Below are 27728 nucleotides of genomic sequence, written 5' to 3'. Positions count from 1 at the left end.
TGGCTCTCAACTCCCCAGGACAGGGCGGACCACGCTAGGCTTAGATGGTGCTTCAGGAAGACTTGTTCTCTAGACTGGCTGGTGACATGGCTCATGGAAAGGCACTTGTCACCAAGACGACAGAAAGCAGAACCCACCAGGCCACACACACACCCCAAATAGATAAATGGAGATAAATGTAATGTTTATGTCTTCTCTGGCCGGGCGGTGGTGGCGCACACCTTTAATCCCAGCACTTGGGAGGCAGAGGCAGGCGGATCTCTGTGAGTTGAAGGCCAGCCTGGTCTACAAGAGCTAGTTCCAGGACAGCAAGGGCAACACAGAGAAACCCTGTCTCAAAAAACCCAAAAAAGAAAAAGAAGAAGAAAAAACAAAAAGACCTGTCTACTGTCAAAGAACCTAGAGACGATGGCTCCCCACCCCCTAAACCACACACACCTCAGTATATGCACCATAAGGCCTTGTGAGATGATAGGATAGACCAAGCAACAAAACATCTGGACAGGCCGAGCCGGGGCTGGGTAGGCAGCAGGTGCGTTTTAACGCATACCTGCACTAGATAGGACCTAAGGGAAGGTTTCCCCTTGTGCGCGAGACCCTCAATGGCTAAGTCTTGAGTGTTGGTCAGTCACCAACACAGAGACAGAGACACTGGGCTGATGAGGAAGCAGAGGGTGCGCTTCATTTCCTCATTTTAAAAAGGTTTTATGAGGCTGGAAGGAGCTGGCAGCAACCCAGAAAACAGGACGTGGGTCCCTTCGCAGAGGCTACGCAAACACCTGCGGTCGCAGCCCCGGCGCCGGCGGAAGCAGCGCGGGAGGGGTGGGGAGGCCGAGGTCTTCCCGGTAACTCGACCCTCAGGAATGCAGCCGCCCCACGGGCCCAGCCACCTGGGGATGGAGCCCACACGCTCTGCCTCCACACGCCGGGCCCGGCCGGGGGCAGTCCCCTGCCTTAGCTCCTCCCAGGGGCCCCCTTCGGGTCTTCCCGTTATGTGAAGTTATGATCAGTTTCTGTCGATTCAAGTAAGGACTGAAAACGTAAACCAAAAAAGTCAAATTTATCTTCGCACTGGGGAAGGGCCCAAGAACCTGGGGGTTCGAATCCAGGCCCACGAGACATCAGGCTCTGTGTGGGGGCCGCGCCGTCTCCAGCCTGGGCTGTGGCACCCTGGGCAGGTCACTTCCTTCCCCAGACACTGCCCAGGGAAGACAGAAGCGAAAACAGCCCAAGTGGGCGCTGTTCCTGGCGCAGCCCCATTTCCACTGACAGACAGATACAATGCACTGGTCTCCTCCAGTCCAGCCCAGCGCCCCGAGACTCTCTAGCCCCCTCCTCTCCGTATTGAGGTTTTGAAAGTTGAGTAGAAATATTTTAGAGGGACTAAGAGCACTCCAAGACCGGCCGTTTAAGTTTCTCCAAATACAAAGTCAAACAATGCCTGATGGGGTGACTGGCTCTCCGCTAAAGGCGCTTGCTGCCAGGCGGGCGAGCCCGAGTTCAGTGCACAGGCCCCACCTCACGGGAGAGAGCAGACTCCACAGGCTGTAGCCCTTCACAGGCCTCTCCCCCCAGAAATGCAACAGGAAATATTCAGCTCAGCCGGGCAATAGTGACCACGTCTTTACTCCCAGTCTGCGGGAAGCAGAGGGAGATGAATCTCTGAGTTTGAGGCCAGCCTGGTCTACAGAGCCGGTTCCAGGACAGTCAGGGCTTCACAGGGAAACTCTGTCCCGAAAAACAAGGGAATGTTCAGCCCCTACTGTTCTTAGTTTTCGCGTAGATACAAAAAGCTCCCCTTGGCTGGCAGGAAAATAGACTCACAGAAAGGTCCCCAACTAGCTCAAACCGGCGCAGCCTCCAGAGGGCCACCCCATCCCCCATCGCCAAGGCCAAGGCCCAAGGTCAGGGCGGAGCCTCCCGCGTCCCGAGCTCCGCACAGGTCCCGGGGAGAGGCGGGATTGGCGCCCCGGGCCGGCTGGCTGCGTGCCAGCGCTAGCTGGCTCATCCCTCTCGGGGGCCCCAGGCTGGGATCTGGCCCGCGGATCGCAAACCCCATGTGTGTGGAAGAGTCCTTCGCTCTGTGTGATTCTTGCCTACAAAACGCACTAAAGCCTGAATGTGGGGCCTTCCTGAGGCCACAACTGTGCAAGCTAGGGCGTGGGGGTGGCAGGAGGTGGAGCCCCCCACGGCCCTGAAACGCGAAGCACCTGCCATGGGTGCTTGAATGGGTGACAGGTCAGACAGGGGTCATGGTGAGAGGTGGGAGGCCGAGGAGGGCTGTCATCTTGAGTGCAGTGGGGCCTGTCCCTCCCACTCCCAGCAAGCCGAAAACCCGGCCCATCAGGCCTAGCGGGCATAATGTACTAATTAAGGGGGGGTAATTACCGCCTGGATTGTTCACCAGCTCCACCCTGGGACCCACCTCAGGCCCTGGTGGAGCCGGGGGTTAGAATGTGTACCACCATGGCTGCCCCAGGCTCGGGCACCCAAGTTCTGTCCGTGCAGCAATACTCGGTTGACCGCGACTCTGCGGGGCAGGCCTGTCTTCTCACTCTGAAGGCCGAGAAATCTAGCCTGAGCTACAGGAAATCCTGGCTCAAAAGAGACTCAGAAACAAAACCACAAGCCTATCCCCAAACTTTCGTGCCATAGTGAGGCGGTGGTTTGTCACTCCAGCACTTTAGCCACGGAGACGGACGGTCACCGCAGATGGTCACCCCTAGTCCGAGACAGGCCGGGCTTGCACATTTTGCACGGTGGCCTTTAACCCCAGCACTTGCCAGGCCCATATCTCTGTAAATTCCAGGACAGCCAGGGCTGTAAAGCGAGACCACCTCTTGAAACACAAATCAAACTCAAACAACAGACCCAAGACCCAACTCTCATGCTGGGATGAGGTGACTATCGTTCCAGGAGCTGGGTACGTACGGAGTGACTGCCTGTCCTAACAGTTAAAAGCAAGGACCCAGGAAGCCGAGCTAGGGTTGCTGGGAGTTCAGGAGGTCAGTCTGGGCTACAGAGCAAGGTCCAGCCCCAAAGCATCCAAAACCAGGGCCTTGGGGGCGGCTCTGAAAGGTGCCTGCGCTGGAAGCCCGACGACATGAGCATCAGACTCCCACAAGCTGTCCTCCGACCTCCACAGGTGCGCTACACACACACACACACACACACACACACACACACACACACACAGAGTAAAGTGCAAAACAAACAAAACCGAAAACTTCAGGCCGAGCTGAAGCGGTCAGGTCTGTTACTGAAACACTTGGGAAGGGGAGGCAGGAGGCTTGAAGTGAGTTCATGGTTAGCGGAGGTTACAGAATAGGACCCTGTCTTAAAACAACCCGAAACAAACGTTTAAACTTTTTTTCTCACATAGATAACAAAATAACCACAAAAACTGGCGGCTTCCTGGAGCCCTGACCGAGTGGACTCCACATAGCCCACCCTCAATTTCCCCTCTGAAAGACAGGAAGTCGGGTTTTAGGCATCTCTCTGAATGACAGGACGCAAAGCACTTTCCAACAACCTCTGGGGACTCTCCAAGGGACCCCCCCCCCCCCGTCCTCCCCCATCCGGCCCTGCACCTGCCAGCCCGGAGCCTGGCCTAAGGAGCCCAGGCAGCCGCCCAGCCCCCTCGGAGGGGCGTGGTCTGTTGTGGGAGTGGCTGCACGGGGCGTGGCTTCCTGAGGCCCAGCCCATCACGCCATAGGAGAAGTGCCAGAAAAGAGATGAGGGCAGAGACCCACACACGATGAGAGCGGGTCAGAGAGATATAGTGAAGGGAGAGACATAGAGAGGGGCAGAGAAAAAGGAGGGAGAGGGGAGAAACGGGCAGAATGGAGGAAGGAGGGGAAGAGAGACCAGGACAGATACTGAGTCCAGCACTCCACGCTGGGCGTGGTGACCCGGCCAGGCCGCGTTCAGTCCCACCCCCATGACGTCAACCCACAATGCAGCGCGCTGTTGTGCATTGTAGCGAGCGTCGCCCGTGGCAACAGCGGCCGCAGCAGCCACGGAGCGAGGGCGTCCGGACCCCCGCCCCCTTATGCAAATCTACGACGTCACCTCGAGCCAATGGCGAACGGGGGCGGTGAGCTCATCGTGGGGGCCGAGGTTATAAGGGTGCGCGCGGTCGTCGCGGGGCAGAGCGGCCGGCAGCAGAGCCGGGCAGCACGGGCAGCGGACTGGGGGGCGCACGGGGCCCCCCGGGGAGGCCGCGGCCACTCCCCCCGCCCCGGGGCCGAGCGCGGCGGGGGAGGCGGGGATGGAAACGCCCTTCTACGGAGAGGAGGCGCTGAGCGGCCTGGCTGCGGGTGCATCGAGCGTCGCCGGTACTGCTGGGGCCCCCGGCGGTGGTGGCTTCGCGCCCCCGGGCCGCGCGTTCCCCGGGGCGCCCCCGACGAGCAGCATGCTGAAGAAAGACGCGCTGACGCTCAGCCTGGCGGAGCAGGGAGCGGCAGGATTGAAGCCCGGGTCGGCCACTGCACCTTCCGCGCTGCGCTCCGACGGCGCCCCCGACGGGCTGCTGGCGTCGCCGGACCTTGGGCTACTCAAGCTCGCGTCGCCGGAGCTGGAGAGGCTGATCATCCAATCCAACGGGCTGGTGACCACAACCCCGACCAGCACGCAGTTTCTCTACCCGAAGGTGGCGGCCAGCGAGGAGCAGGAGTTCGCTGAAGGCTTCGTCAAGGCGCTGGAGGACCTACACAAGCAGAGCCAGCTGGGCGCGGCCACCGCGGCCACATCAGGGGCCACCGCGCCCCCCGCGCCCGGGGACCTGGCGGCCACTCCTGGAGCCACGGAGACCCCCGTCTACGCCAACCTGAGCAGCTTCGCGGGTGGCGCCGGGCCCCCTGGGGGCGCGGCCAACGTGGCCTTCGCCGCGGATCCAGTGTCCTTCCCGCCGCCCCCCGGAGCGCTCGGGCCGCCGCCACCTCCGCATCCACCGCGCCTGGCTGCGCTCAAGGACGAGCCGCAGACAGTGCCGGACGTCCCGAGCTTCGGCGACAGCCCTCCGCTGTCGCCCATCGACATGGACACGCAGGAACGTATCAAGGCGGAGCGCAAGAGGCTGCGCAACCGCATCGCCGCCTCCAAGTGCCGCAAGCGCAAGCTGGAGCGTATCTCGCGCCTGGAGGAGAAAGTCAAGACCCTCAAAAGCCAGAACACCGAGCTGGCGTCCACCGCCAGCCTGCTGCGCGAGCAGGTGGCGCAGCTCAAACAGAAAGTCCTCAGCCACGTCAACAGCGGCTGCCAGCTGCTGCCCCAGCACCAGGTCCCCGCGTACTGAGCCTGAGCGCGGGGCGCATGCGCGAACTCGCTGCGGTGGGGGGGCGCCCAGGACTCCTCCGAGACTCGGCGCCCCCGGACTCGACAAGCTGGATCCCCCTTAACTCCGGGTGGGGACCCCGAGCGCACAGCCCCCGCCCTCGCGCCACCTCTGTTTCCCCAACCCCGCGCGTGTTGCACAAGCCCGTGCCCCGGCCGCCCCTTTGTGCCGCCGAGGAGGGGCTCCGAGGGGCGCGCAGCCTCACGCTCTGCCTTTCTTTCCTTTTTTTTTTTTAATTTTAATTTTTTTTTTCCTTTTGGAAGAGAGAACGGGAGTGTCCGATTCCGCCCTATTTATGTTTCTACTCGGGAACAAACGTTGGTTGCGTGTTGCGTGTGTGTTTCCTTGTGTTGGTTTTTTAAAGAAACGGGAAGAAGATTAAAAAAAAAAAAGCCTCCCTTTCCCCTTCCTTCCCCTCTCTTCCCCCTCCCTCCTCCCGACACTTGTCCCTCTCTTTTTGTTTGGTTTTGTTTTGCTACGAGTCCACATTCCTGTTCCGTAATCCTTGGTTCGCAGGTTTTGTGTTTTCAGTAAAGTCTTCGTTACGCCAGCTTGGCTGTCCGCCTCCTTCTTCCCCCGCCGAGGCCGGTGGTGGGCAGGGCCTGGCCCGCTCCCATCCCCCCCCTTCAGCTCCTTCCCGCCCCCCACTCCCCGGCGAGGCGGGAGCGTGGCGTGGGCGCGGGCCGGGACTGCAGGTCTGCGCGGCGAGCGCCACCTAGGTGCAGGCTGTCGGCTCTGGTTCAGGTGTCATCAGAACTGGGCTCCTGGGCTAGTCTCGCAATTTAGCTGGTCAATCCTTTTGGGAAGAGGGGGTGAAATGAAAAGAGGGAGGAAGGGGTGCACGCACGCTCGCCTTATCCTTGGGGCCTCAGTTCTCCCGATCTTCGGCCTCCATTTCCATCCTGGTGTTTGGGAGGCTGCGCCATGCGGAGTGATTCTGGTCTCGCAGTCTGCGTTCAGTAGCAGTTTTTATTTGCCGTTATTGGTTTCAGGGGTACCTCAGGCCCACAGCCTTCTGTTCAAGATTAGGAGAAAAGTGGCGCCTTAGAATCATGGAGGTGCTTTTAAATATCTCCTCGACACGCCCCCTTCACCACCTGTTCTCCCGTTTGAGGAAACAATGCTTAGCGATACTGAACACCTGACTTGAGTCACACAGCATTTTTTTTTTCCTTAGACAGGGTCATTCTATGTAGTTCTGGCTGTCCTGGAACTTGCTATGTAGACCATATGTAGAAGCGGGCCTGGAGCTGACACTGTCTCTGCCTCCTGAATGCTGCGGTTAAAGGCATTAGCTTGAATGTTTATTTGCAATGTTGAAGACAGGCTAGGACCTAGAGCATTTTAGGCAAGGTCCTCCTTCACCTCAGCCCCACCCCCTAGGGTGTCAGTGGGTGCTAAGATACCATGGAAAGTCCTAGTGGGAGACTGTCCGAAGCCGGCCTTGCGAGCCCCTGGGGTATTTGCCCCCCTTGGCTACGGAAGAGGGGCTTTCTCTCCTCTTCTCCCTGAGCAGAACTGTTTTGTAAGTCCAGCTTGGTGGTGCTGGCCTGTTGCCCAGCCTTTTCAGGCTGAGGTGGGGGGCTTTTCAGTCCTGTACAGCCTGGGCTACAGAATGAGACCCTGTCTAGAAAAACAAAGGGCGGTAATGAAAAAGGAACTTGAGCTGAGGTTTCCTGACCCAGGTTATGTAGTGGGGGATGGAGCCAGGGCTTCATCCATGCGGGGCATTCTCCTGCACCCACGCTCTAGAGTTCCAGCTTGGGTACCATGCTGTGGCTTGCAGCCATGGGTCACACTTCCTCTGTGGGTCTTGTAGACTGTGAAATGGGAGTGTCCTCCCCCCATCTCTTTCAGAATGGACCAAGATTAGTGTGTCTGTCCCCCATTACAGAGAAGGGAGGCTTGGATTCCTATCACACAGACACAGTAGGAATCTGAACTCTCCCTTGGCCTTTGGAATGCTGGGATGCAGGCCAGGAAGTCTGCTTTGTTTTCTTGCCTTTGCAGTGCTGGATGAGATCTGGGTCTTCATAAAGATTTGTCCTGTTGTTTGAGACAAGGTGTCACTCTGCAGACCTGGCTGTCCTCAAACAGATCCGCCTGCCTCTGCTTCCTGAGTGCTGAGATTAAAGGCGTGCGCCACCACCGCAGCCACTGATGATGTTGATGTTGGGAGCTTTCTTTTCTAGCCAGCTGTGAGCCGCTGGGGACTGCAACCTGTGATTCAAGTCCCCAGGATGCAGACGCAGGAGGACTGTCCCAGGCCAACCGGGGCTGCACTGGGAAGCCCTACTTCAAAGCACCCAGCACTTCAGAGCAGGGGGGGTCAGCAACTCAAGTACTCCTCTCTCTCTGAGCCTCAGTTTCCCAATCTGTCATGCAGACTAAGGCCGCCTTACCAAACTTCCAAGGAGACATACCAAGCCCACCAGAAGTGTTCAGAACAGCTCATGGTCAGAGAGAAGCGGGGACAGGCACGGGTGTGCCCCTTGCACGCAGGCGGGAACCCGCAGCCCTTTCCCTGGCAGGCTAAGTGGTTCTGGCTTGAGCTGCTGTGCACAGGCCAAGGTGTGTGTCAGCCTTGGCCTGTGCCGCTGTGGCTGACGTTGGACATTTGGTGCTAGCCCAGACTGGGGAGGTGGCCTGAAACCTTGGCCTCACTCCACCTGCCCTTCCCAGAGCCGTGGCTCACAGTCCGTGCCCACTTCTTTGTTTTTGTTTTCTGTTTTGTGGGTTTTTGTTTGTTTCTACACAGGACCTCGCTATGTAGCCCAGGCTGGCCTGGGACTCTCTGGTACCCTCCCACAGACTCCCAGGGGCTGGGATGGCTGCCGTGGGCAATAAGAGGCCTCACGTTTGTCCTCCGTGTCCCACAGGGATGTCTCTAGGATAGCTTGTGGGTCCAGCAGATACCTGGGTGAAAGGCCTCTGTCCGGACACAAGAAGGGGAGAGGTTGGGGGTCACCTCTATGCTCAGAACCCTACGTTTTGGTATAGGCTGTAACCATAGAGGCTTCTCAGCACCTGTCCTGTCTGGGGGCCCCAGTCTGCCTTCTAGAACCTTCCCCTACACTCTGCTGGGGATTGGCCGGAACTCAGCTATGAGTCATAAAGACATTTGTGTCCCAGGGTCCCAAGGCTGGCCAGTGGGGCTGGTGGCTTCAGCTCTGGGGACAGGTGAGTGGGTTGGTGGGGTGCCACTTTGTCTCCCTGCTCTTGCCAAGACCATGTGTCTGGGCTGTGGGAGCTCAGCTCCTCAGAGACAGTTTGGGGTCCCCCAAACCTTGATGGTACTTTGTGAGCTAAGATGAGGTGTGCTTGCCCTGTGTGACTAACAAGGAAACAGATGTGCTCACAACTGTCCCAGCCTGCCCTGGAGCCTTCCATTCCTTCTTCACCCCACAGTTCTGTTCCTCAGTTTCCTCCTGTGCTCTCGTCACGTCTCGGGTCACATGGAGGCCTTTTTAAAACGTAGGGTCTCATATAGCTCAGGCTAGCCTTGAACTCACTATGTGAGGATGACCATGATTTTTTTTTTTTAAAGATTATTTTATGTGAGTATTCTGCCAGAAGAGGGCGCCAGATCTCATCACAGGTGGTTGTGAGCCACCATGTGGATCCTGACAATTGAACACAGGATCCCTGGAAAAGCAGCCAATTCTCTTAACCTCGGAGCCATCTTTCGAGCTACGAGCATGAATTTCTTAGCCTCCTGCCCCGCCTCCTGTGTGCTGGGCTGAGAGGCTTGCACCACCACCAAGCTGTCCTGGAACTCGTGACAATCTTCCTGCCTCAGACACCAACATGCCTGATTTTATGGGGTCTTAGAGAGGGAACCCTCTCATACATTCACTGAGGCTTTGAGGCTCTGCCACCCAGGGGACAGTGCTAGCTGCTGCTTTCCAGTTCCCAGTGTCCAAACTCACTTTCCCTGTGCAGTTGTGACATGCATGTCACCAGCTGTAGTGACAATTACTGATTGTGAGCCTGCTGACAGCCCCCCAGTATGCTGAGGTGTCTCAGAAGTGTCCTGTACAGACAGATGAGTGGTCTGGGGTTTGGGTTGCAGAGCACACAGGATGGGGGCTCAGTTGCTGACCCCGTGCTGGCTCAATGTTGAAGCCAGGGGTGTCTTGAGGGCCTGGGGGTCACCGTGACTGCTCCAGGTCTGAGGACACCCCTAGAACCTGTCCCTAAGGTGAGGCCTGGAAGTCACCCTGCTGACTGGACTTAGTGAGCCGGGCTCTGCTGTGGACGCTGCAGTGAGTGTGGACAGGTAAACCCCACTTCTTTGACTCAGTTTCTTTTCTTTTGCTTTTGGCAGACAGGGTGACATTGTGTCTGCCAGGCTGACCTCGAACTCACAGAGATCCACCTGCCTCTGCCTCCCGAGTTCAGGGACCAAAGGTGTTATCACATGCCTGCCCCCTTATTGTTTTTCGAGACAGGGTCTCACTGGCCTCTGGCTCAGTGATTCATCAAGCAAGGTAGCCAGCTGTCCCAGGTCGTCAGCACTGGTTTATAACCATGAGTCTTGGCGTCTGTCTGGTCGTTGCTGTTGCTGTTTTTGAGAACTTGCTCTGTGGGCAAGGCTGGCCTCAGTCTCAGAGATCAGTCTTACTCCACACAGCCAGCCTTTTTCTGGGCGTGCTCAGGATAAGATCAGCTGCATGCATACCTGTGTACGGCTAGCATGTGCTGGAAGGCTGAGCTGCACGCCAGCGCTGTCTGCTCTAATAATGACAAAGAGGCCTTTTAAAGCCCCCTCTACATGCCGTTTAAGAGGACCCAAGTGGTCTCCAGTGCCCACGTCAGGTGGCTGCAGGAGCTCTCTCCAGTCTTCCAAGGGCACCTGTGTGCTCATGGCGTGGGCCTAGCGTTTCTGTGAAACTCCATGCCCGAAGAAAATGGGAAGGCAAATGTCTGCTTTGCTTAGGCGTCCACACCTCTGTTCATCACTGAAGGAGGTCAGGGCAGGAACTCACCCAGGGCAGGAACCTGGAGGCAGGAGCTGGGCAGAGGCCATGGAGGGGTCATCAATCACTAATTAAGAAAATTCCCGCAGGGCGGTGGTGGCGCACGCCTTTAATCCCAGCACTCGGGAGGCAGAGGCAGGCGGATCTCTGTGAGTTCGAGACCAGACTGGTCTACAAGAGCTAGTTCCAGGACAGGCTCCAAAACCACAGAGAAACCCTGTCTCGAAAAACCAAAAAAGAAAAGAAAATTCCCCCAGGCTGGCCTACAGCTCGACCTCACTAGGACTTTTTCTCAGTTAAGATTCCCTCCTCTCGGGCTGGAGAGATGGCTCAGTGGTTAAGAGCATTGACTGTTCTTCCAGAGGACCTGAGTTCAATTCCCAGCAACCGCATGGTGGCTCACAACCATCTGTAATGAGATCTGGCGCCCTCTTCTGGACTGCAGGCATACATGGAGGCAGAATGTTGTATACATAATAAATAAATAAAATCTTAAAAAAAAAAAAAAGATTCCCTCCTCTCTGGTGAGTTGAGCTTGTGTCAAGTTAAACTGTTCAGTGCACACACACACACACACACATAACACTAAAAATAATTTTTAATGAAATCAAATGCTAAAAGGGGCTGGAGAGATGACTCGGTAGCTCATAGCCCCTACTGCTTTCCCTGCACCCACATAGGGCGCACAGCCATCTCTAACTCCCACCCTGGGGACCCGATATCCTCTTCTGACCTCCAGACATTGCACACACACAGTACAGACACACACAGAAACACTCATAGATGAAATAACCTACAAAACTAAAACCAACAGAAGGTAGGGTGGGGGCTCAGGCTTTGGTCCTAGTACCACAGAACAACCTGAGCGGTTGCATGCGCCTGTAACTGAAGCATGCGCACGCATCCCACAAGCATGCTCCTGGACATGCATGTAAAACTTTTTTATTTTTCATTTTTTTCAAGACATGGTTTCTCTGTAGCTTTGGAGCCTGTCCTGGAACTAGCTCTTGTAGACCAGGCTGGTCTCGAACTCACAGAGATCCGCCTGCCTCTGCCTCCCGAGTGCTGGGATTAAAGGCATGCGCCACCACCACCTGGCATAAAACTATTTTTAAAACATTATAGTCAGATGTGGTGGCTCATGCCTTTAATCCCAGCACTCAGGAGGCAGAGGCAGGTGGATCTCTGTGAGTTTGAGGTCAGCCTGATCCATAGAGCGAGTTCCAGGGCAGCCAGGGCTACACAGAGAAGCCTGTCTCACAGAGAAGAGTGAGTTAAAGCCTCCACCTGTGACTGCGAATTGGTCTTCAGCACTGCGGCTTTGCTTCTCTGTGGTTTGCTGTTGAGGGCAGATGAGTTTGTTGCCACTTTGTGTCTTTTCTGTGGACACGGCTGTGACAGCCTGAGAACTCAAGCCCTTTGGGTGGTATATTTGTCTCCATTAATATCCAGCACCCCCAACCCTTTGCATTTAGACTGCATGTTTGGGGCTGCAGAGATGGCTCAGTGGTTAAGAGCACTGGCTGCTCTTCCAGAGGACCCGGCTGGGTTCAATTCCCAGTACCCACATGGATGCTCACAACTGTAACTACAAGATCTGACATCCTCACACAAACATACATACAGGCAAAACACCAATGCACATAAAATAAAAATAAATTTTAACTGGGTGGTGGAGTTCCAGGATAGCCAAGGCTACACAGAGAAACCCTGTCTCTAAACACAAAAATAAATATTTCAAAGGCGCATATGTGGTGGTGAAATGGAATCAGACAAGGTTGTGCTCTGCAGCCCAGGCTGGTCTTGAACTTGCAGAGATTCACCTGCTTCTGCTTCCTGTGTGGTAGGACTGAAGGTGCGTCACCAGGGCTGGTCTTCTTTTCCCTTTTTTATGTGTATAAATGCTTTCCCCGTGTGTATGACCACCACACGTGTGCTCAGTGCCTACTGAGGCCAGAAGAGGGCATCATGTCTGCTAAGACTGGAGTTTCAGACGGCTGTGAATCATATGGGCGCTGGGAACCGAGCCCAGGTCCTCTGCAAGAGCCACAGCACTGCTAACCACTGAGCCATCTCTCCAGCCCCTGGCCTATTTTTTTTTGATTGACATGTATTAATTTGTGGATGTGCAGAAGGCAGAAGGTGACTGGCAAGGGTTGGTTATCTCCTCCCATTCTGGCTCATCCAGCTTGGCAGAGTTACTCCCCACACTGAGCCATCCTGCTCCTGTGGACTGCACTTCCGGCTACATGCATGTGCCCTGGACGTGTGGCTCTGTTCTTGTCCTTCTAGACAATAAAGACACGGGCCCCTTCCTCTCCCCCACTTCTCATGTGTCCTGGGACCCTCCTAACCCCTGTTATATAAGCCCAGGTGTTAACTGCCAGGCACCCCTTCCTGTGGGTTTCCTTCCTCCATCCTGCCTCCCGTCCTGCCCCCGCACGGTCCTCCCGACTCCATGCTTTCACGATCTGAGCTCATATTCCTCCCGCCGTTGGTATTTCTAACAGAACCAGCCCAGAGCACTGCTGTGCACATTTCTTGGAATGAAGAACTGAAGACGGCCTCCTCTTACAGGCCGGCTTCCAGGATTACACCTTCTGCTCCTTTCCAACTCTATGACCTCCAAGGTAAGGAGACGGCTGAGCCTGCCCTGAGGAGTAGCCTCTCATGCCCAGATTAAAGGTCCAAGGGCTGCTGGGTCTCTATCGCTTTCTCTGCACCTGTAATCCACGGATATCTCCAGATTGTACTCCTCAGCTTCCCCCTCAGTGACCACCACGCGTCCCTGCTGCTCACCCACGCTTCCTTCTACCACCCCTCCACACGCACCCCACCCCCACTAGCTCTCCATCCACCCACCACTCACCTGTCTGTTCGTCTGTCTGCCCATCTCCCCCTACCCCCCCCCAGGCTCTGCCTCTCCGCTCAGGAATGGCGTCGATGCAGCCGGCAGCCCCACTCCTGTTCCCAAGCTGCAAGTCATCGAGTGGCCCAAGCCTCCCCCGGCCCCAGCCAGCAGCCCCTGTTCACCAAGAGAAAGTGGCCAAGCCATCTCCTCAGACCCAGAGTGAGTCCTGTCTGCCGAGGGAGCCAGCAGCACCACCATCACGGCAGGTGCCCCACCTGAGGGCCGTGGTGGAGAGCCAGGCCTTCAAGAACATCCTGGTAGATGAAATGGACATGATGATCTCGCGGGCGGCCACCGTCATCCAAGCCAACTGGAAGGGCTACCGGCTGCGGCAGAAGCTGATCTCACAGATGACAGCGGCCAAGGCTATCCAGGAGGCCTGGCGCCGCTTCAGCACACGCCGGCTGATGCGCTCCAACAAGCTGACCGTAAGGAAAGCTAAGAAGGAAGAGGAGGACAACATCCCCTACCACCCTCCACAGCAGGTGCGCTTCTGTGCCCCGGAGGACCAGCCGCCAGTCATGGTGAGCAAGGAGACTCAGTTCCCGTCCTCCGACAACCTGGTCCCTTCACACAGCACAGCAGCAGGTCCCTGTGCCGGTGGAGCCCCCAGGGGTGGCCTCATGCCACAGCAGCCTGTGACTGGAAGATTCACAGGTCCCAAATATCCACCCTGCATGTTGACCAAGTCTGTCAGGAGCTCCTGTCTCGTCAGGCACTTGGAAGGGGACAGCATGAAGAGCAGGCACGTGGCTTCCAAGACCATCAAGTCGGGGACCCCAGAGTCAGCAGCGTCCGCGAGATATGGCCAGGCCATCCATGCAACCCTGAAAACCCAGACCCAGGTCCACATTGAAGCAGATGTCCCCAAGGCCCCACTGCATATGTATCCGGTCAACAAAACTCCTACCAAGGTGTGCCCAGTGGCCACAGCACCCAAGGGTCCACTGCAGACCTACCCCACATCCCCAGGGACAGTCATGAAGATGCAGCCACCAAGCTGCCCGACCTCCCCGGAGACCAGGCCCCTGGCTCATGTACGACCCAACCCTTCATTCTCTAGCACTCCACCCCAGGTGCGCTCTGTGGTCCCCATGGCCAGGGCACAGCCCCCAGGATCTGGTGTGACCTCCACAGTCAAGGCCTCACCACGCCTAGGGGCTTCTGTCAATAGGGGCCCACTTCAGACTGGCTCTGGTCCCGTGATGGCAAAGACTTCACCCCAGATGCGTTCAGTGACCAGAAGTCAACCTCAGACGTGTGCGGCATCTTCTTCATCCAAAGCCCCCTCCCAGCCAAGCCCTACAGCCAAACTCTCGCCTCAGACTCGCCTGGCAGCCATGATAACCAAGACCCCAGCTCAGATACGCTCTGTGGCTGCTGTGCTCAGGACCCTGTGTCTGGTCCCTACAGTGACAGCCTCAAGTCCCAAGGGTTCACCCCAAACTTCAGTGGTTGCTGGAATTCCCAACACCCCATCCCAGGTTCACCTGAGCAGCCCAAAGGCCAAGGTCACCGTGAGCACCAAGCAGACCACTGCGGTCGTCAAGGTGACTTCTCAGGCATACTTGGCTGAGGAGAAGGGCAGGTGTGGACCCCACGGACATCTAGGCACTGTAGCCCCTAAACTTGCAGCCAAGTCTCCATTGGAAGTAGAGAAGATGAAGCCTGGGCCCCCAAGGGCCCCCAAGAAGGAAGCAGCTCCCAAGACTAACATGGCCATTGTAGCCAGGGCTCTGTCTTGGACAAAAGTGGCAGGAGACAGGAGCAGACCCTTGACTCAGACCCAGCAGAAGGCAGAGGTTGTGAAGGTGCACTCCAGGGTGTATATGCCTGAAGAGGTGACCGTGACCCTGTCCCAGGCCCAGCTGGCTGTCCCCCTGACCAAGGCTACCTCCCAAGCCCAGCCACTCCCTGGCCACCCCGGGTCCCTGCCAGCCTCACCCCTTTCTAAAGCCGTATCGCAGTCATGTTTGTCACCTGGGCTGGCCACGGGCCTACCTGAGGGACAGTGCTCACCCGTAGGTCCCTCTGCTGCCCTGTCCTCCTCGCCCCTGGCCGCGCACCTGATGTCACTCACAACCCAGCTCCACCCTGCTGGTGAACAGAACAGTTCCACGGCCCGAGCTCCTCTGACCATGTCATGTCCAGCCGCAGGCTCCCCTCAGGCACGCTCCCTGGGGCTGACCTTTGTCCCCCCTGAAGGATACCCAAACACATGTCCGCCTGCCTCCACTTCCCAGTACTTTCACCCCATGAAAAACTCATTGCAGCCGCCTCCACCTGCTGGGCACACAAAGACCACAAACACCAAAGTCACCAAGGCCACGTGCCAGGTGTGTCCCCCGAGTAAGCTCAGTAAGGCCCCATCCCTGGCCCAGCTCATCACATGTCTGGCCAGGGTTCCGTCCCAGGCCCATCTGCCCATGGGGCTGGTGAAGGCTCAGTCTCAGGCCCAACTGGCCTCCGAAACAGCCAAGTGCCTCTTGGCTGCCCACCCTGCCACTGACCTCAGCGGTAAGGCCCAGTCACAGCCACTCCTGAGCACATCCAAGCCATCTGTCCAGTTCTGGCAGTATTTTGGAACACTCAACACTGGACCCCATGCCAAGCCAGATGACAAGAGCATGACCCAGCCCCAGCTCCAAAGCCACGTACAAAACAAGGCCATGCAGAACCCACGCTCAGTGGCCACAGATACCCAAGGTGTGCAGGTACCTCTGCTGACTCCCTCTGGACACCCTGTGTGCAATGGAGAATCCTGGGGTGACAGCGGACAGGCACGGACCCCACCTCCACCCCCTATGCCCAGCCAGGCAGTGTCCTGCCATGAAGACCTGGCGGCGTCCATTGCATCCTTGTGTGCAGACTTGGTGACCATGCTGGGCTCCACCGAGGACCTGCGGACACTCCTGGCCAAGACACTTTCGCAGGGAGAAGTAAGGACAGCACTGAGCCAGGCTCTGTCCCGGGAAGTCTTAGGGCCTTCTGTGGTCAAGGCCCTGCCTCAAGGCATGCTGGGAATGGCACTGATGAAGGCACTGTCATGGGGTGAACTGGGCATCTCCCTGTCCCGGGCCCTGTCCCGTGGTGAGCTGCGTCCAGAACTCAGCAAGGCCACACAGGGCAAGCTGGCTGAGATCCTGTGCAAGGCCTTGACAGAAGATGAGAGGGCCACACTCAGCCAGGCACTGTGCCAGGGTGAGCTGGGAGCTGTTTTCACTCAATCCCTGGCCCAGATGGCCCAGAGGACAGGCACCTTCCTCCCCAAGGCCACCTCGAAAACAGTGGGAAGCCGGATGACCACGGCGCCTGCCCCAGTGGAGGTGGCTTGCAGCGGGAGTCTGTCAGTTGCATGGGGACCTGCGCTGGGCCCTGTCCGAGCACGGTGTAGCAAGGTCAGGCTACTATGGAAGGGCTTGTCCTGGGGGCAACGTGACGGGGTCCTGTGGGAGGAAGGGGATGGGACTACATTGGAGGGGTCACCCTGTTTGCCACAGCCCCCCATAGGCTCCTTTTCTGGAGGGATGGTCACCAGCACTTATCAGTGTCCTCCACTGTCCCAGGAGAGGGATTTGGGATACTCTTCTGGTCTGTACCTGAGGCCATTGGATCTTGACCCCATGGCATGTGGTGAGGGTCCCCATGTCCCCAAGCGACCTTCCCAACAGCCACCTCTTTGTCCATGGCAGCCACTTGTTGCTAACGGTGCAGGCCCAAGCAGTGAGCAGCCGTCAGTGGCTAGCAGCACAGCTCCAAGCTCCCAGCCACCTGTGGCCAGCAGGGTGTCCTACCCATGGGCGTCGAACCGACAGGGCGGCGTGGTGGCCAGCAAGCATTCAAGTGGTGTGGGTGGTGGGAAACACCCCACGTCCCAGTGGCTCCCCGCCCCCTGTCAGGGCAGTGAGTGTCAGTGTGCGAACCTGGGGACACACAAGATGTCTCCCTGTGGCCAATGCTCTTGCAGAGTCAAGAGATGCAGTTCCTCACCCAGGCAGACCGTCAGGCAGTTGGGTCATAGACTAGTATCACCACTGGGCCATAAGAAAATGGTCACCATAGTGAGGAACATAACAGATGAAGAGATTGATGGCGTAAATTCTAAATCACAAAAAATCTCCTGCACGTCCACCCCAAAACAGGAGAGGCATCCCCAAGTGTCCTTGACCCCATCCTGTCCCCAGGGTCAGGCCACTGGCCATCACCTGTCCCTTCTGGATGAGTTACTAGCCACGTTCCCACAGCACCCACAGATGGTGTTAGCCAAGAGCTACCCCAGGGGTTCAGCTGCCCACTGCCAGAACAGCAGCGGCTCTCACAGCTCCCTGCAGAGCGGCGGCTCAGGCAGTCCCTCCTTGCCACCCAGCTTGACTCCTTCCGAAGTTCTGGAAGGTTGCAGGGAAGGTGACTTGCAGGAGGGCCCGCAGTCAGTACTGAAAGAGTCCAGGGAGGTGAGGCACAAGCCCCAGGGGCAGCTGGAACGAGGGCTAGTGGGTTCTCAGCAGGCGGAACCCCCGTCCCAACCGCCACCCCTGGAACTTGGGTCCCTCCTCCATAGCACCAGCCTGGCCCTGAATGTTCACTTGGACTCAGATAGTGGATCCGAGTACAGCACTAGGGACCTGATGGAGGCCTTGTCCTGGGACACAGCTGCTCCCTGGGGTAGGAGTCGCCAGGTCCACACTCAGCTGGATCCTCCCCTTCCCCCGGACACACTGGCTGATGGGAGAGCCCCAAGCCCTGGCCAGGCACCTGAAGCCAGTGATGAATCCCCATGCCACAGTCAACCATTAGAAGCTACGGGACTGTGTCCTAGCTCTCCCCAGCCTGCAAAGTCCAGTTCTGTGTCCCCAAGCCTGGCCCAGGCATCCATGGACACTGGGGTGGTCCCAAGACTGAACCATCCACCTGTGGCCGCTAAGGTGTTCCCAGCTTTAGCCCAGCCATCTATGGACACTGGGGTATCCCCGACGCTGAGAGAACCACTGATATATTATGAGTTACCCACAAATTTTAATCAGCCATTTCTGTACTGTGGAGGGTCCCCAATCTATACCCAACCACATCTGGCCTCTGGGGTACCCCCAGACTTTACCCAGGCACCTGGTACTAGTGTAGTGGCCTTAGGCAACCAGGCAGTGAACAGTGGTGTAGCTTCAAACCAGGCCCAGCTGTGTGCCACTACCCGCGTGGCCCCAAGTGTCACTCAGTCCCCTGTGAACAGCTGGCCACCTCCTGGATCCTCTCCCATGCCTGTACAGGGTGCAGGGTCTCCAAACTCAGCTCAGACATCTGTAGCCACCGAGGTATCCCCGAACTTTTTCCAACCATTTATGCCCTACAGCCTGCCATCAAATTTCACCCAACCTTGTTTGGCCACGATTGTAACCCCAAACTTTGTACAACCATCCATGCCCCCCAGCGTGTCTGCAAGCCTAGCTCAGCCTTTTGTGGTTAGTGTTATGTCCCCAACCCTAACCCATGCATCCGTGGCTGACAGAGCATCCCCAGCCCTCAGGCAGCCAACCTCAGCCAGCGGTCTGGTCCCTGGGATGCTCCAGATGCCTCTGTCCAACAGGGTGACCCCCAGTCTGAGCTCCCCACTTCTGGCTCCCAGACTGTGCTCTAATCTTGTGCAGACATCTGTGGCCGCCTTGGGAACCCTGAGCCTGCTGCCGCCCACTGTGGTGTGTGGTGTGGGTCGTGGGAACAGCAAGTCAGCTCTGGGCCCCCAGCAGTGTGCACGTGAGGTCAGCAGTGCAGCTCAGAGCCAGCCCTCCATGCCCTCTCCGTGTGTGACCAGGTTAGGCCAGCCCTATCTAGGAGTCTGCGACAGCTCAGGAGACAAAAAAAACAGAGGCCAGGCCAGCCCTCAGGATGCCACCGTCCACTCTGAGCCGACACAGGCTAGCAAGGGGCCTCCAGGTCCGGTAGTTCAGCCCATGGCGCCTGCAGAGGATGGTGGCCTGGCCTTAGGGGCTAGTGTCCCATGTCAGACTTGGTTCAGGGGCATAGCTCCAGGGATGCCCCAGGGGCCTGTGGCTACGGGACTGTTGCTGAGTATGTGCCAGAAGGAGAACCCAACCCCCATGGCTGTCGTGACTACAGGTGTGGGCCAGGGCCCATGCCCGGCTGTGCTGCCATCCGAATTCTTCCCACCCCAGCTGGGCACCAGCGTCCCTCAGACCTGTGTAGACCCTCAGCTCCTCTCTGTGGCCACCGTGGCCTCTCCCGGCTGCCGGTATGCAGCTGTGGTCTTTTCAGATGCAGCGGCGGCTCCTGTGGGTGGGGCTTTGGTCCAGGGTTCCGTAGATGGAAACGTGCTGGTCCCCAAGCCTGTGGTTGAAAGTGAGGCTCTCAGCCTTCCTCAAGGGTCTGTGATCAGGGGCATAGGAAAGAGTGTCCCCTCAGAATCCATGGTGGGTGTCAAGGCCCAGAATCTACCTCTAGAATCAGTGGTTAGCGGTGAGATTCGGAGACCCTACCAAGATGCTATGGCCGGTGATGTGGCCCTCAACCTCCTACCTGGTTCTGTGGTCACTGGCATGGCCCCTAGTCACCCTCAAGAGACCAGTGGTAGTAAGGAGAAACCTTTGCCAAGGTCCCATTCTCCAAACCCACACCCAGGTAGTGTGGTCAATGGGACAGGTCCTAGCATGCCCCTGGGCTCTGTGGCTCCAGCATCCATGCTGGCAGGCATCAGTCCACGGCCATATCAAGCAGCACAGGCTGGAGAGGGCTCCTGGGTTCCCTTCCTTTCACCCCATGTCATCAGCCTGGCCAGTGTCCCAGAAGTCCAGAGAGTGGCCCGGGACCAACAACACTTGCCCAGAGTTTTGTTAAGTGCCTCACAATTTAGCCAAGACCCTGGGATGACAAAGCTTGTGGGTGTTGATAACCTGACCTTGCCGAAGCTAAGAGAAGTCGATGATACGGTGTCCTGGACCCTGGAGTCTGGCATAGACCCTGTCAAATCTGAAGGTCTCGAAATCATCCCAAGGACGGTCCTTGGCACCACGGGAGGTGAGAGCCATGAACTTGCGGCTTTGGCAGCTGAAAATGTTCTCAGAGACCAAGTGGCCTTGGCAAAGGAGTCTCCCAGCCGAGCTAGCCGTATCACCCCAGTTCCTGTACAGGCCCCAAGTTTAGGTGAGCACCCCAAAGCCAACAGCATCACCTCTGTTCAGCCCTTATCCTCAGAAAGCAGCGGTGGTCCTCCCAGCATCCACCCTGCTTCTGGGCACCCGAGCCTGCAGGGGGCCCCTGTGGTTGGCAGTTCAAGCCTACCTCCAGCTTCCAATGTGATTCCTGTGCCACCACAGCTGAGTTCTGGCATTGCTGGCACAGCCAAATGGCCACCGGAGTCAGAGGTCCGTGCAGGAGACCCCAGCATTCTCCAGAGCTCAGGGGGGACTAACTTAGCACCTCCAACTAAAAATAGGGCTTCCGGTGTCTCCCAGATGGGAGAATCCCAGCGCCACACCGCCGCTAGAACGTCCTCCCGCTCCATCCAAGGCAGCCTTGTCTCAGAACTTCTAGAAGGTTCCATGGGCAGACTGCTACCCTTCAGTAGCCCACTGAAGCCAGCATCTCAGCTGTCATCAGAGAGTCACGAGCAGTCCTCAGGGTCACCCACGGTGGGAGATGGGAGGGGACAGAAAGCACCCACAGGAGTTCACGGAATGTCACCAAATGGCTCCCGGAGACCCCTTCTTGATGAGGCTGCCCACGACACCGTACACTCGGGCCAGCCAGGAACAGGTCTGACCCTTATCACACACCCAGGTCAGAAGCCCACTTTTGTTATGGGCCCTGGAGTTGGCTATGATGGGGGCTCCCAAGTCCCCACTGCACCGCATGGCTACAAATATCATGTCACAGTCCCTAAAACTAGTTTTGATAAGGGTCCCCGAAAAGTCCCCACCATGCTCTATGGCCACAGACTTCAGTATATCACAATGCCCAAAACAAGCCAGGCCCGAACCACAGCCCACAGCCAGACTCCCCAAATTGGCTTTGGTCCGGTCTCCCATGCCTACACATGCCACGGTCACAACCCCCATGCCTACACACACCCTAAAACTGGCCATAATAAGGTATCCCCACCCCTCACTGTACCCCAGGGCCCCGTGGATGCTGGCCTGGCTGCTGGCCAGTCATGGAATTCCAAAGTCCCCAACGTATCGGCCAGAGCCGCGGCAAGTGCTGGGCCACCCCAAGGCCCGTGGCATCCCAGCAGGGGCTACAGGTCCTGGGACCCCTCGGGGGCAGAGGCAGCGCTGGACCACAAACCCTCAGCTGAGCTGCTGGTATCAATTCGCGCCATGGAGAAAGTTGTCCTCGAGGCTGTAGTCACCATCCAGGCCTGTGCACGTGGCTACTTGGTGCGCCGCACTGTGAAGCTGTGGCATCAGTGGGCCACCATCATCCAAGCTACGTGGCGCGGCTACCGTGTGCGACGAAACCTGGCGAGGCTGCTCAGGGCCACCACCGTCATCCAGGCAGCCTGGCGTGGCTACTGCGCTCGCCGTGACCGGGCCCACCAGGTGTTGCTCCCTACGATGTGGCCTGAGCACCGTGGCAGAGCCCAGGGGACCTCTGACACCAGGAACAGCTCTGAGCACCGCTGCTTCCTGTCCTGTCAGCCCAATGTCTGCAGTGTCTGCCAGGCCCTGGGTCCTCGGGTGGCGAGTCCTCCCAGTGTCGTGATGCTCGTGGGGTCCCAGCCGCGCACCTGCCACGTGTGTGGCCACACACTGTCTACTCGCGTGGTGCAGGGCTTTGGCCAGGGCATCTCAGGCCAGTCTGGCTCTCGCTGGGCAGTGCCCCCTGCTCAGTGCCCCCTGCTCAGCCAGCAGCACAGAGCGGCCACCCTCATTCAGGCGGCCTGGAAGGGCTACCGGACCCGCCGCCGGCTGAGCCAGCAACAGTCTGCAGCCAAGATGGTTCAGGCCACATGGAGGGGACATTATACACGCAGCTGCCTCACCACGGATGCCCTCTTGGGGACAGGAGGCCCGTGGAACATCTCCAGAGAGACTCCACGTCGTACCTCGAGGGCTTACTCTTTGCACTGGCCTGGTGTCTAGGAGCTTGGCTGTGGGCAGAGACTCTTGGTGGCCATGGTGTCCTGTGGCTCTTATGAATACAGTGCACTACAGCCTGCCCTGGTCACGTGTCTTGAGTTAACACACAACGGGAAAGTCTAGCGCGTGCCGGAGGCTTGAGTCCCAGCGGCTCCAGCCCCTGTGGGATCTGCAGCCAGGGTTGGGGAACCTCAGTTATTTTCCAGGGTGTACAGGTCACTAGCGTGGAATCTCGTGTGTCACATGGATAATGGCGTGGCTTATCTGGGGTTAGCAAGATGACCCCTCCTATAAAGGTGCTTGCTATTAAACCTGTCTTCCCCATGACAGGAAGAACTGACGCTCCCAGGTCTCACACACACACACACACACACACACACACAAAGCACACATATATAACATATGCATACACACATAGCACACACACACACATGCACACAAACACACACACTCCTGTGTCTGGCTGGGTGTGATGGCACACACCTGTCACCTCAGCACCAGTGGTGGGGGCAGGAGACTCAGGAGTTTTCGGCCAGCCTGGGATATATGGTGAGACCATATCTCAGAAACAAAGATCAACAACCAAACAGTGAGAACGTGCCTGGCCAGGCCCAACCCACTTTGACTTCCTCAGCTCAAGTGTACAGGAGAGTACCTCCTTCTGAAACCGCTAGAAGGTCCTACTTGTATCGACCGGTGAGGTGAGCCGGAGAGACAGAGGCATCCTCAGCCCCAGTCTGGAGGATCCTGGCAGCCAGAGACAAGGGTTTTCAGCTCAGGTTTGGGGCGACTGTAGAAGGCCTGTGCCAGAATGTCTGGGGACAGGGTGTGTGTGCCGAGGGAGGGTGGGAAGGGAACCCAGCGCCCTGCGCACCCCGCTCTCGCCGGTAGGGGGCGCGCGGGCGAGCTACCACCTGGCCGCGCACCTGCAGCCTGGGCGCTCGGCGGGAATGGCGGGTTCCGGGCTACTGCCGCTGGCGCTGGCCGTGCTGCTGCTAGTGAGACCCAGAGACTCCTCTGTCGTCCTTGTAGTCACAGGTAAGTTGGTGGAGGAAAATGGCGTGACTCCGGGAGACAGCGGGGCTGGGGGCACTGGGCTCGGACCCTCCCAGACACGAGCAGGGTTGGTACCCACCCCCGAGGGACATCTGAGCTGGGACACAGGCCAGTGTCCTCCCTGACACTTCAGTGAGGACGCCCCCACCCCCGGTAGTGGGAAGGGCAAGGGGTCGGTTGAGTTTATTATAGGTGATGGTTTCATTTCCAAAAGTCCCACATATATCCCTGGAAGCCGGGCCGACTCCAACCTGTGGACGACTTTATTAGGGTCGATTGACAGGGATTGGCACCCGCCAGACTTCCATTTTGGAGACTGAGGGAAAGTCCGATGCCAGGCACACTGCCCAGAACAGCCCTACTCTGTGTGTTACTTTCAAGTAAACCGTGAGACCTGCTCAATGCTAGGTATTTAATAGGCTCGGTGTTTGCCGCCCCCTCTAAAGTCTCTGGTTTCTTCAGTTCACCCAGGACCTTAATTTCCTTCAGAGTTCCGGTTTGGATTGGGGTCGGCTATGGGGCTTGAGCCAACTTCACTTTCCCAGAGATTTCCCAGAGGCGACTCACACTCCTAGAGGCTTTTCGGCCAGGGAGATTGAGGAGTGCGAGGACTCAGCTCAGCGCTGCTCCCCACACTCGGGGCAGCACAGAGACCTTGTTTCCTCATATCTACTGTGTGGGGTGAGGCTAGGAGGAAACAGCGATCATCGTGGGAAGAAAGGGCATGGGAGGGGCAAAGCCACCATGAGTGACCTTGTGCCCCGCACACCTGGTTGGAGCCACCAGGATCTGGGAAGGAAGTCGTAGTAGAGGGTGGATCAGGAACTCTTTCCATGGTCTCTGAACTCCAGGGATGGGATGTTAACCAGGGAGCCTCAAGACACAGCGTGTGGGTCAAAGAGCTGATTGCTGGGATTGGCAGGGGCTGGGGTGTGTCTCAATGGTAGAGTTTGTGATCAGCATTTGGGGCAGAATTCAAATCCTAGTATAGATCAGAGTTCCCCAGTTCTCAGAGCTCTAGAAACCTGGATGGGGTGGTACCTGCTCCTGAGGAATCGAGCTGAGACTCAGTTTCCCGCTTCTGTAAAGTGGGAGTCACAGTCAGTGCCTAACAGGTGGCACTCCGGCCCAGATCTGAGCATCAGGCAGATCAAACCAAAAAAACAAAACAAAACAACAAACACGAGAGAGAGAGAAGAAGAGAAGAGGAAAAGAAAGGCTTTCAAAGCTGAGCAGGACTGAGATCAAACCATGAGCAGACCACCTCCCCCTGCTACCCTAAGCTTGATAAACACCCTCCTTGTTTTTTGGTTTGGGTTGTTTGGTTTTTTTGAGACAGGGTTTTTCTGTAGCTTTGGAGCCTGACCTGGAACTAGCTCTGTAGACCAGGCTGGCCTCGAACTCACAGAGCTCTGCCTGTCTCTGCCACCACTGCCCCACCTACCTCCATCTCCCCCACCCCCCAGGTGTTGCCTTTTCAGCATTCTGGGAAACAGAAGGAACAGAATCACCTGCCACAAGTCCAGAGTCCACGACTGTCTCCTTCACCTCAAGTGCAGAGTTCAAGACTGTCTCCTCCACCTCAAGTGCAGAGTCCACATCTGTCTCCTCCACCTCAAGTTCAGAGTCCACATCGGTCTCCTCCAACTCCCTGAATCTGGAAGTGACATCCACTCCAGACTCCAGCTCCGGCTCCACAGGAGCAAACTCAGGCTCAGCCTCCCCAGAACCAGAAACAGCCTCTCTCCCCAGCTCTGGCTTCCCAGGTTCCGAGCCGACCACCATATCCCAATTCACGAGCTTGCTTCCACAAGGTTCACCTACCGTGTCCAGCCCTAGCCAGGGTGAGTGGAAGGCCTGGGGGAAAGTGGCTGGAACGTGGCTGCAATTCTGGCACCAGTCAGCAGGGGGCGACACAGACCTGGGAGTGTGTGGGTCCACTTCAACCCTTCTGTTCATAGAATTCAGTGTTCTGCCTGCATGTACGCCTGCTGGCCAGAAGAGGGCGCCAGACCTCATCACAGATGGTTGTGAGCCACCATGTGGTTGCTGGGAATTGAACTCGGGACCTTTGGAAGAGCAGGCAATGCTCTTATCCTCTGAGCCATCTCTCCAGCCCCCATTCCTGTATTCCTAACACCTGGAGAAGGCGGCAGGAGGATTACCTCAAGTTTGAGATCAACCTGGGCCACATGGTGGGTCCCATCTTAAAAAAAGAAAAACAAGTCAGGTGGAGGTGGTGCATGCCTTTAATCCCAACACTTGGGAGACAGAGGATCTCAGTGAGTTTGAGGCCAGCCTGATCTACAAGAGCTAGTTCCAGGACAGTCAGGACTTTACACAGAGAAATCCTGTCTCAAAAAACAAAAAAGAGGGCTGGAGAGATGGCTCAGTGGTTAAGAGGACTGGCTGTTCTTCCACAGGTCGTGAGTTCAATTCCCAGCAACCACATGATGGGTCACAACCATCTGTAATGAGATCTGGCGCCCTCTTCTGGTGTGTCAGCATACATGGAGGCAGAATGTTGTATACATAATAAGTAAATATTTTAAAAAAAAGAAAAAGAAAAGAAAAAAAAGAAAAACAAATGAAAAAAGAACACCCCACATGAAATTATGTATTTATTTATAAAGTAATAGCACAGGCCCTGGAGTGTACCTCAGGAGTGGAGCCCCTGCCAGGAATCCCCCAGCGAGGGGCTGGGGGCGTGGCTTTGGCTAGGGCTGACCCTTTCCTCTCCCCAGATGCAGACAGCCTGTGGATCCCCACAGCACACAGGAACCCGGGCGTGGTGATCGCTGTCTGTCTGCTTGTGTCTGTCTTGCTGGTCGGCTCTGTGCTCACTGCCGTGAGACACTGTAACCGAGATGCAGCAGCTTTTCAGAATCTGGACACAGTATCCATGGTGAGAGGGGCGGGCAGCTTCTCATTAGACATTCACCTCAGTAAAGCCCTGTGGTGTTCAATGCTAACCCATGCCTGTTCCTCTTCTAGGGCAGCGTGAGCCAGAGGCTGCCATTTGCCGACCACCTACAGTCCTGACTCTCAGAGGCCTGGAGATGGGGTGGGGATAACACCTGGGAAAAGCGGTGGCCGGGAAAGTCCCCACTGCACTGACCTGGGGAGGAGCCTGCGGCAGGAGGATGGCTTGAGCCCAGGAGTTTCAGGACAGTTTGGCCCACACATCTAGTCCTCAACTCAAAGATCAAGTCAATCCAGGGGTGACGGGGTACACCCATCACCCCAGCACTTGGGAGGTAGAGACAGCAGGGTCAGGTGTTCAAGTCCACCCTAGGCTACATAGGGGGGTTGAGACCAGCCTGGGCTACATGAGACACTGTCTTAATAAAAGAAAAAAATTGGGGAGCTGGAGAGATAACTCAGTGGTTGGGAGCACTGACTGCTCGTGCAGAGGAATGGGGTTCCCAGCTCACAACCACCTGTGACTCTAGTTCCGGGGATCTGACATCCTTTTAGCCTCTGCAGTCACCAGACTCACTGATGATAGATACACAGACATACATGCAGGCAGAACACATTTAAAAAATAAATATAAACTAAATAAAGTCCTTAGTGTTCATAGATGCTTCCTGGGCCGTGTGTCCATGAGACCAATAATAATTAGCACCTTATGCCACAGGTGACCCTGTGTCTGTGCTCATGGGGGTGATGGCTGGAGGGTGGGGGAGCATTTAGATAGGACCACAGGGCAGAAGGCATCCTTGTGTGGCCACTCTCTAAGGACATAGATGACCTAAACCTAATGGGAAGCAGACTGGGGAAAGCCACAAACCCACATCAATTTAAGATGCTCACACAGCTCCTGCAAAGGCCCTGTGGTAGGAGACGCATGGTCTTGTTTAACATCGAAGAGCACAAGGCCTCTCTCCTGATGGTTGGAAGATGAAATTAACAGCGAGCCTCAAGCCTCCTTGGGGCAGGAGGTGCCAACAGACTGCAGCAGGTCGGGCGCCCCGCCCTGCAGGGGCTCCGCTCGCTCGTGGCTGGGGACCCTCCAGGCAGCCAGCTTTTCCAACACATCATTGGCTCTTGCGCTGTGGGCGAGGTCCTTAATCAGTATAAGGAAGAAAAGTCCCCCAACCCCCACCCGACAGGCTGCTCTCTGACGCTGCTGGAGTAGCTGGAGGGAGACCTCATGGCCAGTCTGCGGGAGGCTAGGGTGAAATATTAACTTGGTTCAGAGCCACAGATCAAAGTGACCTCGGGTTCCCCTTTGCCCTGGCCACAGTCCCTCTTCCAGCCCCAGCTCCCTGGGTTCCCCACTCCCAACTGCAGCTCTAACTTGTGGATAAAGTTTGACCTGAGAAGTCGCTAGCTGTCCAGAGCAGCACAGCAGAGCG

At 57.0% G+C, this 27728-nt stretch overlaps 3 protein-coding genes across 3 annotated transcripts; all 3 read left to right on the top strand.

Moving 5' to 3' along the window:
* The first annotated feature begins 4150 nt into the window (after positions 1–4150).
* Jund (JunD proto-oncogene, AP-1 transcription factor subunit) lies at positions 4151–5885 on the top strand. The gene has a single exon (XM_057752441.1). The coding sequence runs from the start codon at positions 4271–4273 to the stop codon at positions 5294–5296; it is 1026 nt and encodes a 341-aa protein (XP_057608424.1). The 5' UTR covers positions 4151–4270; the 3' UTR covers positions 5297–5885.
* A 7363-nt stretch (positions 5886–13248) lies between these two features.
* Positions 13249–22314, top strand: Iqcn (IQ motif containing N). Its single transcript, XM_057753132.1, has 3 exons — positions 13249–15639; positions 15679–16623; positions 21349–22314. The coding sequence occupies exons 1-3, from the start codon at positions 13249–13251 to the stop codon at positions 22312–22314; spliced, it is 4302 nt and encodes a 1433-aa protein (XP_057609115.1).
* Positions 22315–23261: 947 nt separating this feature from the next.
* Positions 23262–26485, top strand: Cist1 (colon, intestine and stomach enriched 1). Its single transcript, XM_057753051.1, has 4 exons — positions 23262–23349; positions 24834–25211; positions 26112–26272; positions 26362–26485. The coding sequence occupies exons 1-4, from the start codon at positions 23262–23264 to the stop codon at positions 26407–26409; spliced, it is 675 nt and encodes a 224-aa protein (XP_057609034.1). The 3' UTR covers positions 26410–26485.
* Positions 26486–27728: the final 1243 nt, after the last annotated feature.

The sequence above is a fragment of the Chionomys nivalis genome, chromosome 20, assembly GCF_950005125.1.
Source record: "Chionomys nivalis chromosome 20, mChiNiv1.1, whole genome shotgun sequence".
Classification (NCBI taxonomy): Eukaryota; Metazoa; Chordata; class Mammalia; order Rodentia; family Cricetidae; genus Chionomys; species Chionomys nivalis.
Note: the sequence above shows the minus strand (reverse complement) of the source record. Positions and strands in the feature narration are given on the sequence as shown.

Excerpts from the sequence above, each read along its gene's own strand:
- Jund (XM_057752441.1), top strand. The coding sequence starts at position 4,271 with ATGGAAACGCCCTTCTACGGAGAGGAGGCGCTGAGCGGCCTGGCTGCG.
- Iqcn (XM_057753132.1), top strand. The coding sequence starts at position 13,249 with ATGGCGTCGATGCAGCCGGCAGCCCCACTCCTGTTCCCAAGCTGCAAG. Across the intron at positions 15,640-15,678 it reads TGGCCAGGGTTCCGTCCCAG|GCCCAACTGGCCTCCGAAAC; the intron begins GCCCATCTGCCC and ends GCTCAGTCTCAG. Across the intron at positions 16,624-21,348 it reads TCCGAGCACGGTGTAGCAAG|GGCCCCGTGGATGCTGGCCT; the intron begins GTCAGGCTACTA and ends ACTGTACCCCAG.
- Cist1 (XM_057753051.1), top strand. The coding sequence starts at position 23,262 with ATGGCGGGTTCCGGGCTACTGCCGCTGGCGCTGGCCGTGCTGCTGCTA. Across the intron at positions 23,350-24,833 it reads TGTCGTCCTTGTAGTCACAG|GTGTTGCCTTTTCAGCATTC; the intron begins GTAAGTTGGTGG and ends CCCACCCCCCAG. Across the intron at positions 26,273-26,361 it reads ATCTGGACACAGTATCCATG|GGCAGCGTGAGCCAGAGGCT; the intron begins GTGAGAGGGGCG and ends TTCCTCTTCTAG.